Source organism: Eutrigla gurnardus (genome assembly GCF_963514095.1).
Source record: "Eutrigla gurnardus genome assembly, chromosome: 11".
NCBI lineage: Eukaryota > Metazoa > Chordata > Actinopteri > Perciformes > Triglidae > Eutrigla > Eutrigla gurnardus.
Genome location: NC_139925.1, coordinates 23,485,512 through 23,502,406, shown reverse-complemented (window position 1 = coordinate 23,502,406; position 16,895 = coordinate 23,485,512). Strand labels below are relative to the sequence as shown.

Below are 16,895 nucleotides of genomic sequence, written 5' to 3'. Positions count from 1 at the left end.
CCTTTTTGTTAAATTCAATCCACCTCCCTAATGTCTGCATTAGCGTCCTCATTAAGTCCCCCTCTGAAATAGTGACACTCTATGATGTTTAAAAATGAAATGATTTCTCTCTCTTAAAGGAAAACACCACCGCATTTCCATACTGAACTATGTTCTGCTCTGATGTTAGACAAGGTGATACATACCTCCCTCTCCTCTGTGCGTGCACTCAATGGCTCTTGCGCACACTCCGCGCAGCGCTAATTTGCTAGCATGTAGCTTGTCCCAGTATATTCCTTAGGATCCAAAGGGGGGTGAAGTTAGAAGCGACCAAGCACTTCCACGTTGTCCCTATTTAAATACGGTTACGTGAGTAGTTACACGACCCAAGTTTGGTTACACAAAATGAAACATGCCAATTTTTCTAAGCGGATAACAAGGATAACTATATAGTATGGCGGAATAACAACTGGAAGCACTTCGACGTCGGCGCAGTAATATCATCACTCAAAACATGACGGGACTATATACCTTCTGCTTGTTTTCACAACCCTGTACGATGCACGTTATAACCATGATGTTTGATTGTTCACAAACTATCTTACTACAACCTGATGCTTCCTCAACTGTGCACAAACTACTACAGGTAGTGCAGGCGACGGCGTGCAGGTCACGTAGGTTCTATTGACGGAAGTAAGAGGGGGAGCGGAGTGATGATATTACTGCGCCGACGTCGGAGTGCTTCCAGTTGTTATTCCGCCATACTATCTAGTTATCCTTGTTATCCGCTTAGAAAAATTGGCATGTTTCATTTTGTGTAACCAAACTTGGGTCGTGTAACTACTCACGTAACCGTATTTAAATAGGGACAACGTGGAAGTGCTTGGTCGCTTCTAACTTCACCCCCCTTTGGATCCTAAGGACAAGCTACATGCTAGCAAATTAGCGCTGCGCGGAGTGCGCTCAAGAGCCATTGAGTGCACGTACAGAGGAGAGGGAGGTATGTATCACCTCGTCTAACATCAGAGCAGAACATAGTTCAGTATGGAAATGCGGTGGTGTTTTCCTTTAACAGCTGCAGCATCATTATGGTATTCATTAAATGCACGTTAAGACATACTACAACATCAGAAATGTTCAGATCATGTTGAAAGTTGTTTCTTTATTTTTTTCCCTTTTGTTGCAGGATGTTTTGTACACAGTGTGTAACCCCATCGGCAGTGTGCTGAGGATTGTCATCTTTAAGCGAAATGGCATCCAGGCCATGGTGGAGTATCCTCACTGCGTGTGTCAACTGTGTCTCTTATCATGTGTTTTTTCAAGTTTTACTTTACTTGTGGGTCTTTTCATATCTGTAATTAAATGTGTATCTCTATGTGTGTGTCTTTACATGTCTGTTTAGACATGTCTCCTTACATGTGTCTTCACATGTGCCCCTTTACATGTGCATTTCCACGTGTGTGTGTCTTTACATTTAGTAATGTCTTTTTTCACGTGTGTTTTCATGTTGGTGATGACATGTGTCTCTTTACATGTGTATTGGAACGTCCCGTATCCTCTCCTTGACCCATTTCTTCAGGTTTGAGTCCGTACAGTGTGCTCAGAAGGCCAAAGCTGCTCTGAATGGAGCCGACGTCTACGCTGGTTGCTGTACTCTCAAGATCGAATATGCCAGGGTAAGAGACACTGAGCGCATCAACAGTCACACTCATTCTGTCAGGTTGACATAAGAAGGGACTTGCTGCCATTGAAAGGTCCTTCATTAAGGAAGAGAAGTAAACAATAGCATGGATATGTTGTTCCAACCTGTTCTTTACCCCACTGGACAAATACTGTCACTTCCATCACCGCTCAGTATCTCATACTAACTCACCAGGTAGCCTTTTAGCATCTGTATGAGACGCACTAGGCTTCAAATGACTCCAGTACCAACCCATCTACGTCTTCTGTCACTGTCACAAACTTTCACCCAGAAGATTGCTGTTCATATGAAAGCACATCAACTTTGACTTATTTGACATTACTTTTGTTATGTGCTTGTTATGTACTTTATGTAAGCACTGCGTTTACAAAACAAGTTATAACAGACATTTCATCTCAAACCACCACCTTTACCCGAACCTACCAGGTACCCCAAAAAACGAAGTCAAAGTACATTGGAAGTTTTACTGAGGGGTCCCTATATAGCATCATGGTTTAAAGGGTAGGAACACTGACCAGGCGTCAAATGACGAGTTGGAAGTGAGCTGTGTTCTTCTTTCTCAGACCCACTAGAGAAGTGGTCGGACCTTGGCAGTGTTTCTTTTAAGTAGTGAGATGCCACATTAAGTGATCTTTAGAATATAAATAAATCACTATCAATGATCCTAGCTTATTAGCCAGCTAATTTAGAGAATGTGGAGTGAAATGAACCTCTCTGGTTTTGACTCATATAGAGGACTAGAGTGTAACTTATACTAATAAAACAAAAAAAGTTTAGTTTTTTTGTCTTTTTGACTTTGAAACATGCTGATGTGATTGGGATAATCTCCTGAATAGATTTCCTTTTCAACCAAATAGTACAGGAACTAAAATGATGAACTAAATCAGGAAATAAATGTAGTAAATAAACGTGGATTAACCTGTATATCGGTGATCCATTGTTTTTTCATTTTTCCATCTTTGTGTCGACAGCCAACACGTCTAAATGTGATTAAGAACGACAACGAGAGCTGGGACTACACTAAACCATATCTGGTCCGACGAGGTAAGACACAACCTGTTTCCTACTTTAGTCAGACTACGGCAGCTAGACCGTTTGTTGTGCCCCTACTTTTTCAACACATGGGGCCCTAGTTTCGTAGACCAGCGCAGGGCGGCGCAGGGTGGCGGAGCCGGCGCAATGCAAGTTTCGACCCGCGCAGCCTTGCGCACGGTCAGTTTGGCAGTTTGGTGGATCGCCTGCGCCAAGATGGGTGTGGCGGCGCAGCAGGGGGAGGCGTCACAGATTCAGCTTGGCGTAGCGGAAGTTTCGTGGCAAAAAGCCTCGCCGAGACTGCGCTGAAAGCTCGCCAGCTACTCTCGGCGCAAGGCGTAAATAAAGTCCATTCATTCAATGTGAATCACAGCTGGCGGAGTGGAAGTTTGGCTGACGGCGCGCAGTGCGCACACGTCACCGAGACCTCACAGGCAGGTTTCCACAGTTCCAGGCACATTTAAATGCAATAAATAATCACAACAAACACTATTTAATGCAACTAATTGAATCAACACGTGAATTTATATCTATATAGATTGTCCCGTCACATCTGACGTCAGATCAAAGGCGGATGGCACGCGTAACGGAAACTCAGCCTCTCGGACCAAAACATCTCCCTCTCTCTCTCCTGTTTTTTATAATATCGGCATTGTTATTATTATGATACGCGCGCACAGCGCGTGATGAGCGTGGTGTGAGCGGCGGCGCTGCTTCTGTCATCGGGTTGTCAAGTGACGGAACTTGCACTGAACCTCCCCTAACGCATTAAAGGTGAGGAGAGGAGCTCATTTGATTGGTGAAGATCTGAATCGGCTGTATTAATCCCAGTCCACGCCTCGTCTCCTCCTCGTCTCCCACTCACGCCTTCTTCTCCTCCCTCTTTCCCACTTGCGCCGGTGGGCGAGACGGGAGGTGTGCCTGCGCAAGCCTGCGCAAGCCTGCGCGGTGCACGAAACTTGCAAAGTCCAGGCGGACACACCCCGTTGGCGTGGCGCAGGTGCGCTGAGAGCTGACTGCGCCTGGTCTACGAAACTAGGGCCCATGATGTAGAAGGTAGGGCTCTGTCTTCAGGCTGTAGTGGTACATTTCCCTCCACTGCAGACTCCTTGATTTGCATTACACCAGTAGATGAACACAGTCACTGATTGGTGAAGCTGTGTGCAAATCCTCTCTCAGTATGGATTCAGAGTGTAGTCAGTTTGGACCACAGACCTCCATCACACCAAGACTCCTCCGCCTCCCCGCGTCTCTCCAAACTAAACACTCACACCAGCAAATCATAAGCCTGCTCCTCCACGAGGACAGAGAAACACTGAGCGAAGGACGTCAGGCTGACCATGCACTGCAGCTCTCTTCCATCTTTACTTCTGCAACTCAGCAAACAGAGACTGAGGTGGATCTCTCTCCAGCTGACCGCCACGCAGCTGCTGCTTCAACATGCCCAGGAGCAGCTCCCTGTACTTCTAACTGCTCCACGCTGTACAAACCTGATGTCTGGTGGATCAAAAGCCTCTAGATGTTACTCTCTTGAGTGACCATCATGCAGGTCTCCCAGCAAACAGATGAAAGCAACCTGCCTGCTCTAAACCGATTAAAAGATGTTTCTGGTTAAATTAGTGAGAACCAGAATATTGTGACTCCCCTAATCTGATTACAGAAGCTGTACATTCAGACATGTGCATGGATACATTCTGGAGCTCTGAGACAACTTTGGTTGTTAAACATTCACTGAAATGTATCGTAGCATTTCTACTTTAAGATGATGCTTGTTATGATTGTTATTATTATTATCTATGCACAGTGAATTGTACAGCAGCAGGCAGGCGCTCTACTGTTTGTGGTGTGAAGCAGAAGAAAATGTGATGATGATGTTGGGCTCAGTTCATTCTTCATTCAATCAGTTCAGGAAATAACAATGAGAAAAAATGAGAACATATTTTTCAGGTGATGTTATTAGCAGCATCCTCACAACACGCTGTTGATTAACAAGCAGATTACAAGTTAGTTCTGTTTACATTCAGTTAACTCACCAACATGCCTCATTTTCCTCATTTTAATTTAAAACCACCTAATTTTAAGGTATCCATCATGGTTTCCATTCACGTTAAAGCGAGAATGGATAGCCCTTTCTCGACCAATGTTGACCATCGCTAAAAATGCTTCCAAGGGGGTATTTGGCTGGATGTCATGGTGGAAATGACCTAGGGTGCATTTTACTCCGAACCATCGCTTTAACCTTCTTCCTCTTCTCTGCCTTTGTTGATGCTTTTGTTGGCACATGGCAGTAGATCTAAAGGGAACCTTGGAGGATGGTGGAGAACATTGGAGCCTGTAGGGATCACACGTGACTCATGAAATGATTGATAGCATTGTGAACTGGTCCCAACTGGTCTTATAAATTAATTATATGCAGATCTGCAGTGTTATACAATTTAAGTGGAGGCACATTGAAAAGACCAGAGTTTTGCTTCACTCAGGGCGTAATAGTCCAGCATGATACTGGATGCTACTTTAAAACTTAAATATGTAGTTTGTTAATGAAGTGTAACTATGTAGTTTTGTTGTACAAGCTGTTTTTAGTTCTGTTGTCTAAACCTTATGTACTTTTGTTACCTTAACATAACTATTTAGTTTGTTACCAAAACTACTACTACTTATATAGTTTGAGTTAAACCTACAAGGGTTGTCATATACTAGAATTTCAAACTCAATACAGATACCCAGGAAAATACTCGATCCTCAATATCGTTTCCAATACCACGGGGAGAAAATTACAAACACATGTTGTGAACGTGAACTAGTGTTCATGTGTTCAGCTGCTAATGAGAGAAGCAGCCGTGTAGCTGTCTGTCTGCATCAACGGCAGAAGGCAAAGACGGCACTGTTGGTATCTATACTTTTGTAAGTTAATATCCACCTAACCCTACTATCTATGTAGTTTGTTGCCTAAACCTAACTATGTTGTCTTGTTTTTCAACATAGTGACACTGAAAAAATTGTTTGGACTACCTTTAAAAAAAATTGGCACAGCTAAATGTATTCATTTTTCTCAAATTATACAAATGTTTTTTTTAAACTATTCATTTTTATATAACATCAATCAATATTTTGATTTTGCTAAAGACCAATATTTACATTCACACAAAGTAAAAAGATGATTTATTATAAAGACCATACCACTTTCTTACAACTTTATATTTCATTTTGGAAAAACAGTATCTATAATTACATTCAAGTACAGGTTTTACTTTTGAACAAACTAAAACACATTTTGTTACAATTCAATTTTAAATGTTATTTATAGTGTCACATCACAACAGAAGTTATCTCAGGACACTTAACACATTGAGCAGGACTAGAACCCACTCATGATTTTCAGGGTTAATACATTTTCAGTCTCAACATCACCAGAAGCAAGAGTTACACAGTAGTGAGAAAAAACTGCCTTAATAGGCTTTTTGACAGAAATCTCGAGCAGACCAGGATCTTGGGCTCCATTTGGGGTTGTTAGTAATATTAGTAGTAGTATAATTAACAGTAGTAGTAGTAGTATTAACAGCAGTAGTGGTTACAGGCAATTTTATTAACTTAAATTAAATTTCCGATTCAGTACAAACCATAATTTTTAATAAAAACTTAATCAATATATTTTATTTAATCACTGGCATAGATATTACCTAATGTAAGTCAATATAATAAAATATTTTTCTTTTTTTTACAACTTATATTTTACAATAAACTAGAGCAAAATATTCTACAATATAAAAGTATATTTGTCACTTTAGATAAAACTGAAAACAGTCGAGGTTTTCTTTAGTTACAAACCGCCTGGTTTGCGACACCGGTGTTGGGTGAGACAGGACTGGCATCTTATGGTGTGAGAGGAGACAGGTGGTGAAGCAGTTAACTCCACCAATGATGTCGGGTCTTTCCTGAGACAGGTGTAACGTGAACAGCACTTTTCGTTACGAACCAATGATCAACAGTTCGCTTCATTTGTGTCGCTCATGCGGGAGCAGGAAAGCTACAGTCTCACACGTAGTTTATTTCGGCTAGTACACTGCCTGGTTTTTTAAAGAGCATGGCTGCTTCTTGATTAGTGCTTCGGCAACACCACTGAAGTCAGCATCCGTTGGGGAGGCTTTGTACTTGAATATTTCTTCAGCTACCTTTTCCAGAATATCCAACTTTGATTTTGAACTCGGTGTCAACCTTGTGATGTTTGACCTGATGATCCGTATCAGTCGGATTCAGGAGTTCCTCAAAGTGCTCCTTCCATCGCCCCATTACCTCCTCAGTTGAGGTCAACAGTATCCCATCCTTACTGTACAGAGCTGGAGGGTGAGGACAGCATGTCTGGGTCATCTGATTAAGTAAAAGCTAACCTATCACAGACAGTGAGACAGAGAGGAGTGGGTGGGAGAGAGTTCAGCTTCCTGACAGCCTGCTGGATGAAGCTGTATATGAGTCTGGTGGAGCAGGCATGGAGCACTGAATGGAATTTTCCCTCTTTAATCAGTACTCATTGTCTAGTACCTAATCCATTGTCGTTTTTTACACGGAGCAGGACAGGTCTTTTCCTGGTTTATTAAAGTGCGGTAACATGCTCTTTACCAAGGAGGCTCACATTAATATTACCAAACTATTTTGTTTGTGACCTATGTATTTTAGTTGTCTAAATCCAACTATATTGTCTAAACCTAACTATGTAGTTTTCTTGTCAAAACTAACTAAAACTTGTTACCTAAACCTAACTATGTAGTTTTGTTGTCAAAACTAACTAAAACGTGTTATCTAAACCTAACTATGTAGTTTTGTTGTCAAAACTAACTAAAACGTGTTATCTAAACCTAACTATGTAGTTTTGTTGTCAAAACTAACTAAAACTTGTTACCTAAACCTAACTATGTAGTTTTGTTGTCAAAACTAACTAAAACTTGTTACCTAAACCTAACTATGTAGTTTTGTTGTCAAAACTAACTAAAACGTGTTATCTAAACCTAACTATGTAGTTTTGTTGTCAAAACTAACTAAAACGTGTTATCTAAACCTAACTATGTAGTTTTGTTGTCAAAACTAACTAAAATGTGTTATCTAAACCTAACTATGTAGTTTTGTTGTCAAAACTAACTAAAACGTGTTATCTAAACCTAACTATGTAGTTTTGTTGTCAAAACTAACTAAAACTTGTTACCTAAACCTAACTATGTAGTTTTGTTGTCAAACCTAACTATGTAGTTTTGTTGTCAAAACTAACTAAAACTTGTTACCTAAACCTAACTATGTAGTTTGTTACCTATATTTAATGATGTAGTTTGGAAACTCAACCTAACTGTGTTGTTTTCTATTTACTTCCAGCCTTAATGTCTTTTGAAATCAATCAAATCAATCGGTTTAGTTGTGATGGTTAAGTTTAATGCATTATATTAAACTTAATACATTATACTGATGGTCCTCACAATGATAAAGTTCATTGTTACAATATATTAAAAATAGTCAATGTCATTTCAGTGTGCCTCCATAGTGTCTAGCTGGTATGTAGTAAATTGTTTATACTGTATATACTCTACATACTGTATGTATTATATATACTGCAGTATGATGTGTATAAGACAGTGATTGGAATTGATGATGTTTCTGTCGTTATGATGAGATTAACAACAAAGTGATGCTTCAATGTATGTGATGATTATGATGATGTTTCTATCATTATGATATGAACAACACAATGATGCTTCAATGTGATGATGATAGTGATCTGTTTATCATTATGATGATGGAATAATGCAGGTTGATGTTCATTCGTGCTGATGGAGAAATAAGAGAAACCTTGATGTCTCACAGGTACTTTCTCTTTAACATCTCTGATCACGTGACCTTCACTGTACCTGTACATTGTAACTGCCTCTCTCAATAAATTATTCCTTATTTACTCACCTCCATCAGTCATTACCATAAAATGTATTGATTTACAAAAAAAAAAAAAAAAAAAAAAATCTGAGGTGTAGACTCATTTCTCATGAGGGTGAAATGGATGTCATTTAAAAAACAAAACACAAGCATGATAAAGCAAGCTGTATGGTTTGTAGTAGGAAACTTCTGCCCATTATTATTTTATTTTCATGAAATCTCTAAGTTTCTTTCAAAAGCCCATCATTTTTACATTTAGGGATCAACTTCATTGTGTGTGTGGTTTTTTTTTTTTACCAAAATATTCTGACTATTATTCTATCAAACAAATAGCATAACTAAACAGAAGCAACATATATTATTTCCACCATGGAGAATGCAGGCTGCATTATGAAAATGTTATTGTAGTTTTCAGATTATGAATGCATCCATAAAAACATCTCCAACCACTCCTGTAGCATCACCCTCTGTTGTCCTTCCTTTATCTTGGATGATATTTAAAATAATTCAGATTTCCTGCACTCAAGGATGATTGTCAAAATAGCTGGTGACATATCAGTCCCATTTTTATTAAGGGGCCTAGCATGGTATCTACAGTAGCACCACTGATGCTTTATCTGCCGTAATTTCTTTACTGTCTGATTTTTTTGGTGTGGCTTCTAGTTTTTAAATATAACAAAGGACCCAAATGCAGAAAAGTAGGAAGACGAATGTGGGGCTGTCCAGGATGGAATAGGACAGGTGGGCAGAACTTCCCTGGAGGGTGGCCAGGAGGCAGGGCCGAAGGGCAGAGCCACTCTGGAGGCTGGCAACAGATGCATCACCTCAATGAAGGATGGCAATGAAGGCGGGATCCCTCTGGAGGCCAGCGACAAAGGCAGAATCCCTCTGGAGGCCAGGAAATAGGGCAGGACCCCTCTGGAGGCCAGTGACATCCTGGTCATCAGAGGATGAATCCTCCCGCTCAGGGGGCAAATCCTCTGTATGCGAGGTGCGGGGTTGAGGAGCTGGGAGGGCCACACAACGAGGCTTTGTGGGGTTAGCTGAGGTGCTGTTAGGTTGGTCAGGATGTTGTTGATGGAAGGCTTTGATGAGGCGGGAGCTCAAGATGTGTTGAGCAGGCACCCCGGATCTTTCTTCTGGGCCAGTCGACAAGATACTGGAGGCCCCTCCCACAACGGCAGGAACGGATGAGGCGGCGCACAGAATAGGTCAATGAAGCAAGGGGGTGGAGAAGGTTGAGAAGCTCGGACCAGTGGGCTCTCTCAGACCGGCTTGATGGGGTGGACCCGCATGGACTGGGGCAGCTTGAGCCTCACCGCCACAGGATTAATGATCTTCTCGATGATGAATGGGCTGATGAAACGAGGTGCCAGCTTCTTAGAATCGACCTGGAGGGGAAGGTCTCGGTTGGACACCCTCTGGCCGACCTGGTAGGGGGGGGGGGCTTGAGAGTGGCGATGATTGGCTGAGGTGGTGTAGCGTTCAGAGTTCTTGCTTAGGTGGTGCAGCAGCAATGTCAGATGAAAGCCTGGATGGACGGACGGACAGGAGATTTCTTTCTCTGAGGCAGTGAAGAGCGGGTCAGCCACAGCAACGGCCCACCAAAAAATGTTGGGTTTAAATCGGGCTCGGGCTCATAATTACAGTTAATGGGCCGGGCTTGGGTAGCTAGAGTGTGGCCCATGTCCCAGCTGCTAACATGGAGGTTTATGAGCAGGGCGAAAAAGTTGTTTTGGTGAGCTGTCATGTCATCCATCTTTATATAAGAGTCAGACAGGCTGTGGGGTAGACAATGAAGGTGTTCAGTAACGTTATGAGATGATAGTGATATACTGTTATTGTAAGTCGCTTTGGATAAGAATGTCTGATAAATGCCCTAAATGTTATGACCCTAACGGTCCTGTTAATGTTTTATTTCTTTATTTCATTAATTATCTGTGAAAGACCATTGTTTTGAAGAACATCACTATGGATGCTACACACAATCTATTAACACTGTGTGTGTGTGTGTGTGTGTGTGTGTGTGTGTGTGTGTGTGTGTGTGTGTGTGTGTGTGTGTGTGTGTGTTTCAGACCGTGGAAAGGGAAGGCAGAGACAGGCCATCTTAGGAGAACACCCATCATCTTACAGTGATAACGGCTACGGTAAGAGTCACCAAAATACAACACACACACACGTTTGCCGAAGCTAGAAACGTGCTAAATAAATGCAGGTCCATTTGCCATTTACCATGACAAATATATGGTTCATTCTCATTAAAATACAGGAATATCAACCTTTCATTGTCAGTTCCTGCTACATCTGCCACAATCAAAACAAGAAGGAAGTGTTTCAAGGTTGAGTAGGTTATTCTATTTAGAAACGCTTTCTGTTATAATACTTGAAATCTCTGTAACATACCGATAGGAATGAATACATTAAATGCTCCAAAAACACATTTTAAATGTCATCCGTGGCCGTGGCAAGACTGTAAAAACCCTGTCCAATCAAAAATGATGGGCCGGGGAAAATAATTGGACGGCCTGCCTGTCTGTCAATGCTTACTTCCTGATTTTGACGCTAGTTGGTGTTCTGGGGGAGCGGCTTCGAACAGAGGTCTGAAAGAAGGGGGCGGGACGGTTCTGCGATGCTTTCAAAGTCCAAGTTTCTGTGGTTTTTCCAAATTACCTACTCAACCTTTAAGTAGTGAAGCCCACCTCTTGCTCCATTTGATTGCCCGCAAGGCCAAGTGTCACATTGACAGTAGAACTTCACACCTGGCACTGAGAAGTTAATTTTAACTGTTAAGATCATCTAAAATCTGCTAGAAAAACTTGACCCGAAGTCTTGTTGTCATTAATCATTGCTACCTGTTGTACTGGAGTCAGTGTGCGATTTCAACTCATATAATGAATCAATCAGAGGGAGTTTCCATCATGAGATACCAACAACAGCATTGCTCTTCTGTCAGCTCCGTCTGTCTCTTCACCCTCAGGTCAACCCTGCCCCCTGCTGCCTCTACCTGGTAACAGCAGGTACAAGCTCAACTCCATGGACGTTCCAGACCTGGTGTCCTACCCGCTGCCCCAGTCATCCTCCTCATACTCTGGCCACGCCCCCAGCTCTGTTGCCATGGTGAGCGGCCTCCACTCATCCAAGATGAACTGCACTCGCATCTTCAACCTCTTCTGTCTCTACGGCAACATTGAGAAGGTGCGTGCGTTTGTGTTCTTAAAGCTGTTTCACGTCCATTAGAGGAACAACTGTGGTGGGATGATTGACAAATGAATGATAATCATCTACGTAGATTAATCTATACAACTACACTCTGCCATCATCAAGCTGTCTCATCCAGTCTCAGAGCTTTATGTAACCCGTTGGGATGTCATGAGTCCAGTGTGGTTAGAAATAGAACATGGTCTTTCATAACACCAGATCGACTTACACTAGTGCTGTGATAGTTCAACTTGGGACCAAAATGCAAGGACAACCAGAAGTCTGTGAATGGTTAAGGACAGTTTATAATTTGCAGATGGACGGGTGTGAAGTGATCTAAGTATGGCTGTGGTGGGCAGGGAACGGCGAAGCAGCAAAGGAAGAGCCTGTATTTATATTTCTGCTTGCTCTGACAATGGCCCTTGGTGACGTAGTACACTAGATTTTCGTACACGCCTCCAGCTGGTGCAAAATGCAGCTGCTCGCCTCCTAACTGGAGCGCATAAGAGGGAGCACATAACTCCAGTCCTGGCCTCCCTCCACTGGCTGCCTGTGCACTTTAGAGCCCATTTTAAGATTCTTTTATTTGTTTTTAAGTCTTTAAATGGTCTCGCCCCCCCTTACCTCTCTGAGCTCCTTCAACCCTACGCTCCTGCTCGGTGCCTCAGGTCAGCTGACCTTTAGCTCTTACTGCATCGGCAATGATACGTCGTGGTTTCTTTGTTTCCTTCTTTTGACAAATGTACTTATTGTAAGTCGCTTTGGACAAAAGCGTCTGCTAAATGACCTAAATGTAAATGTAAATGTAAATGACCTACTGCTCCTGGAGGTACCGAGGTCCAAGAGGAAGCTCAGAGGGGACAGAGCTTTCTCCACTGCCGCCCCAAAACTTTGGAACGAGTTACCATTTTACATTAGACAAGCCTCCTCACTGTCCTTTTTTAAAACCAGTCTTAAAACCCATTTTTGTTCCCTGGCTTTCAACTCCAAATGAGACTTTACTCCTGTTTTAGTGTTTTTTATTTTTTTTATTGCCCTGCTTTGATTTATTGTTTTATCGTTTCTAATTGTTTTTAAAACAATGTAACCTGTTTTACTGTCTGTTTTATTTATTTTAGTGTTTTTAAATTGTTTTATGTCTCTGTACAGCACTTTGTTTCAACTACGGTTGTTGTAAAGTGCTATATAAATAAAGTTGAGTTGAGTTGAGTTGAGTTGAGTAGATTGACCAGTGGTGCTCCTTTGATCAGTTACTTACTTACTTATTTGTGTGTGTGTGTGTGTGTGTGTGTGTGTGTGTGTGTGTGTGTGTGTGTGTGTGTGTGTGTGTGTGTGTGTGTGTGTGTGTGTGTGTGTGTTCTTGTAGGTTAAGTTCATGAAGAGTGTTCCTGGCACAGCGTTGGTTGAGATGGGAGATGAGTATGCTGTGGACAGAGCCATCACACACCTGAACAGCATCAAGGTGTTTGGGAAGAGAGTCAATGTCTGGTGAGAATAGATCACACACACACACATTCATTCAGTGTGGCCATGCAGCATGCAGTGATCCTCAGTCAGGTGTTGTGTTTTCTCTTTGGTGGGAATCACAGAGTAACTGACGATTCAACAATATCACAATATTTTGCCCCCGATAACGATGATATCTCAATACTGCGATTATGTAATACTCAATTCAATTCAATTTTATTTATTTATATGGCACCATTCATGCAGGTAAATGCAACACAAAGTGCCGTACAGAAAATACAAATTTAGAAAATAAGAACAAAACAACAACAACAATAAAAACAACAACAACAGAAAGAAAGACCCGACCCCCCACCCGGAACACACTCGCACACTCACACTAACATGCACGCAACTCGGGTATGGACACCACACACACACACACACACCCCCACGCACTGCATTGGCTAAAACTGTAGAGACATGGCTCGGCACTGAGACATCGGTGAGTGAAAGGCCATCCACACCATGAGGGACTCTGGTTCCCGTCAGTCGACGGTAAAAGAGATAAAATAATGTAAAATAGAACAAGATAGCAGTAATAAAATAAATAGCAAAAACTAGATAAAAAAGCTAAATAGGATAGAATAAAATCAGTATAAACTACTAAAATAAGCAAACTTAAAATAATAGATTAAAAGTTGGGGAATAAAATAGCAGACTTAAAATAATAGAAAGTTAATTAATTAAAAGCCAGACTAAAAAGATGAGTCTTGAGCCGTTTTTTAAAAACATCAACATTCTCTGCGGCCCTGAGGTTCTGCGGCAGGCTGTTCCACACTCAATACATTGCAAGATAATCATCTACGATATCCATCACGATATCTGTGTATCTGAAGGAGAAAAAATACCAGTGAAAAGGCAAAAGCAGGAATTAATCCTAAACTGTGTTTATTCACCTCATTGTGGTGTCAGAGTCACAGAATGTGTCAACTGAGATTAAACAATGTTTGACAAAGTGCAAAGTCTTAGCTTAGTCCCTCATTAACACACACACAAACACACACACACACTGACTGAACATGTCTACGTGTGCCATCATTCCAGAATAGCCATAAACTTATATATAAATGTATCGATAACGTATCGCAGCAGCGAGTTCTGATATATTGTCCAACTCGGCAGCAGGTTGCAGTGATCCCCAGTCAGGCGTTGTGATCTGTGTTTGTTGCAGTGTGTCTAAGCAGCATGCAGTGATCCCCAGTCAGGTGTTTGAGTTGGAGGACGGCAGCAGCAGCTACAAGGACTTTGCCATGACCAGGAACAACCGCTTCAGCAGTGCTGGACAAGCCTCCAAAAACATCATCCAGCCTCCATCTGCAGTGTTGCACTACTACAACGTTCCTCCGTGTATATCACAGGACCATCTACTGAGGGTAAGCTGCTTCTCTCTATCGCTCTCTGTCTGAATTGTCTGTTCTGTGTGCTTCACACTGGATATCTTCTATCTTGTGTATGTCGAGTATTAATATCAACAAAGTCATGTGTGACCTCGGGATGACAGCGGGTCAGATATAGCAGATATCCAGTGTGAAGCACTGCCTCTGGCGGTCAGTAAGCATGAAATAAAAGTGTAGTTACATTCGTAACTTCCGTTTCTTTCTATTGTAGTTTCAAGCTACTTCCCTCCAGGGTTTCTGTCCCTAAGCCCTCCATGTTTTTAGGCTTTCAATAGAATCTTGTCCATTTTAGGCTTTACATTCTATATGTAAAGCCTAAAACTCTATAAAGAATATAACCCTAAAAAAAATGTATTTTATGAAAAATGTGATATACATATAAATCTCATAGACAGTGTCTATATTTAATGTATGTAGCAAACATTTTCATGAATATAATATAATATTTTATCATATATATATATATATATATATATATATATATATATAAAATAATAAAATAATAATCATATATAATTGTTTTTAAATGCTGATATATATATAAAGCATGGATGCATTGTATCTTACATTAAATGAAGAATATAGAAGTTTCCTTACTTCTAATGGGCTTCACTCATCTATCAGCTGCTGTGTGTTTTGACAGCTGTGTACCGAGCATGACGTTCCTGGCTTTGTCAAATTCAAGATGTTTGATGCCAAACGTAAGTAGAACGCTTCTTATTTAAGAGTAACTAAACCCCAAACCACTTTTTTCAGCCTTAAACAACGGATCTCAGGATGTGACCATGTTAGTAAATCTGTGAGTTGATTTGCACATAAATCACCTTCATCCTAAAACCGACTCCGCATTCATGAATTTGATTGTAGGTATGTTCAGAAATGCCAATCAACAGTAAACTGTACTCCCGCTGGTCAGGAATTAGCATAAACCCCACCCATGAACCTCCATATAAGAAGGTGATGATGACTATGGTGAGGTGCATCCTTTCAACCTGCGGACATGACACAAGCAAAGAAAGAGAAGGGGAGGGAAAAAATGTACCCGATGCTGAGAATGAAGTGGAGCTGAGGAAAAGATAGAATTTTCTTCTGTTAGTAGTGGAGTGACAGGGACAGGTAAACACAGGTCTGGAGGGAGGTGACTGATGCCTTCAACGCCATGTCCTCTGTCCAAAGATCCATCCAAGAAGTCAAAAGAAAATGGTTTAGCATCTTTTGATTAATACGTTTTATTATTATTATTATTATTATTATACAACATGTAGCCTAGATAACACATCAATCATCATCAATTTAATTCACCCATTCACATTTTTAAGAAACCTAATCTGAAGCTTAAATGTGCGAATTGTCCACTAATTAAGTTAAATGTCAAAAAATTAAAAAACCATGCATGCATCCTCCTCTTGTCTTGTGTTGTTGTAACTCTCTCCTCTCTGTTAACCATTGTGTCTCTCAGCGTCCTCAAAGACCATCTCTGGCTTGTTGGAGTTTGACAGTAAAACGGAGGCTGTGGAGGTTCTCACTGTTCTCAACCACTATCAAATCAGGATACCCAGTAAGTCACCTCATATGTTCAATGCTCACTCTGCCGATATTTCATAGAGCTAGATTAGATTATAATCTATGTGTATCCAATTTACCTTGTGTAATTCCCCTTCCATAATGCTGAATGACAACCTTACTTCCTCATACATTAAACTGCACACTGTCCAATAAAGTAGTAAATGGATCCATGCAAAGGGAGGATGAAGCCAGATGACACATAAGTATTCATATTATCTCATTAGTTAGCCTGTAGATTATATCTGTATATTTCTGTTGGTGCTGTCAGCTGACCAGTGTAACACTGCTAGATATCATTTTCTGATGTTAGGGTTGTAAGTAGTATTTAATTGCATGAGTACAGTAGTTGTAGAGTGTGAGCAGTGCCATTAGTACAGATACCGTTTGGTGTCTTCATGGATGATACTCTGCTAAGCAGAGCCATCTGTGGACATTTCTCAGGACTATGCCAATATTTTAGATTAATACTTCAAACATTGTGCTAATTGTAAAAAAAAAAATATGTTGAGCACACAGAAACAACAATTACATAGCTACAGCTGGAAATAAATACACTTATCTCAACTGGTATTAAATTAGTATCAATAACAACTACAAAC

General features: G+C 41.0%; 1 protein-coding gene across 2 annotated transcripts in view; it reads left to right on the top strand.

Moving 5' to 3' along the window:
• The window catches only part of LOC311021357 (heterogeneous nuclear ribonucleoprotein L-like), a 34,914-nt gene that overhangs the window by 13,327 nt on the left and 4,692 nt on the right, over positions 1 to 16,895 (top strand). Inside the window, exons 5-13 of one of the 2 annotated variants that reach the window (XM_084021855.1) lie at positions 1,166 to 1,251; positions 1,559 to 1,655; positions 2,653 to 2,725; positions 10,702 to 10,773; positions 11,604 to 11,821; positions 13,191 to 13,312; positions 14,505 to 14,706; positions 15,374 to 15,431; positions 16,190 to 16,288. In XM_084021855.1, coding sequence (XP_083877981.1) covers positions 1,166 to 1,251; positions 1,559 to 1,655; positions 2,653 to 2,725; positions 10,702 to 10,773; positions 11,604 to 11,821; positions 13,191 to 13,312; positions 14,505 to 14,706; positions 15,374 to 15,431; positions 16,190 to 16,288 — 1,027 coding nt within the window. Of the gene's footprint in view, positions 1 to 1,165; positions 1,252 to 1,558; positions 1,656 to 2,652; positions 2,726 to 10,701; positions 10,774 to 11,579; positions 11,822 to 13,190; positions 13,313 to 14,504; positions 14,707 to 15,373; positions 15,432 to 16,189; positions 16,289 to 16,895 lie in introns of both variants that reach the window. The other variant, XM_084021854.1, reaches the window with a different exon arrangement.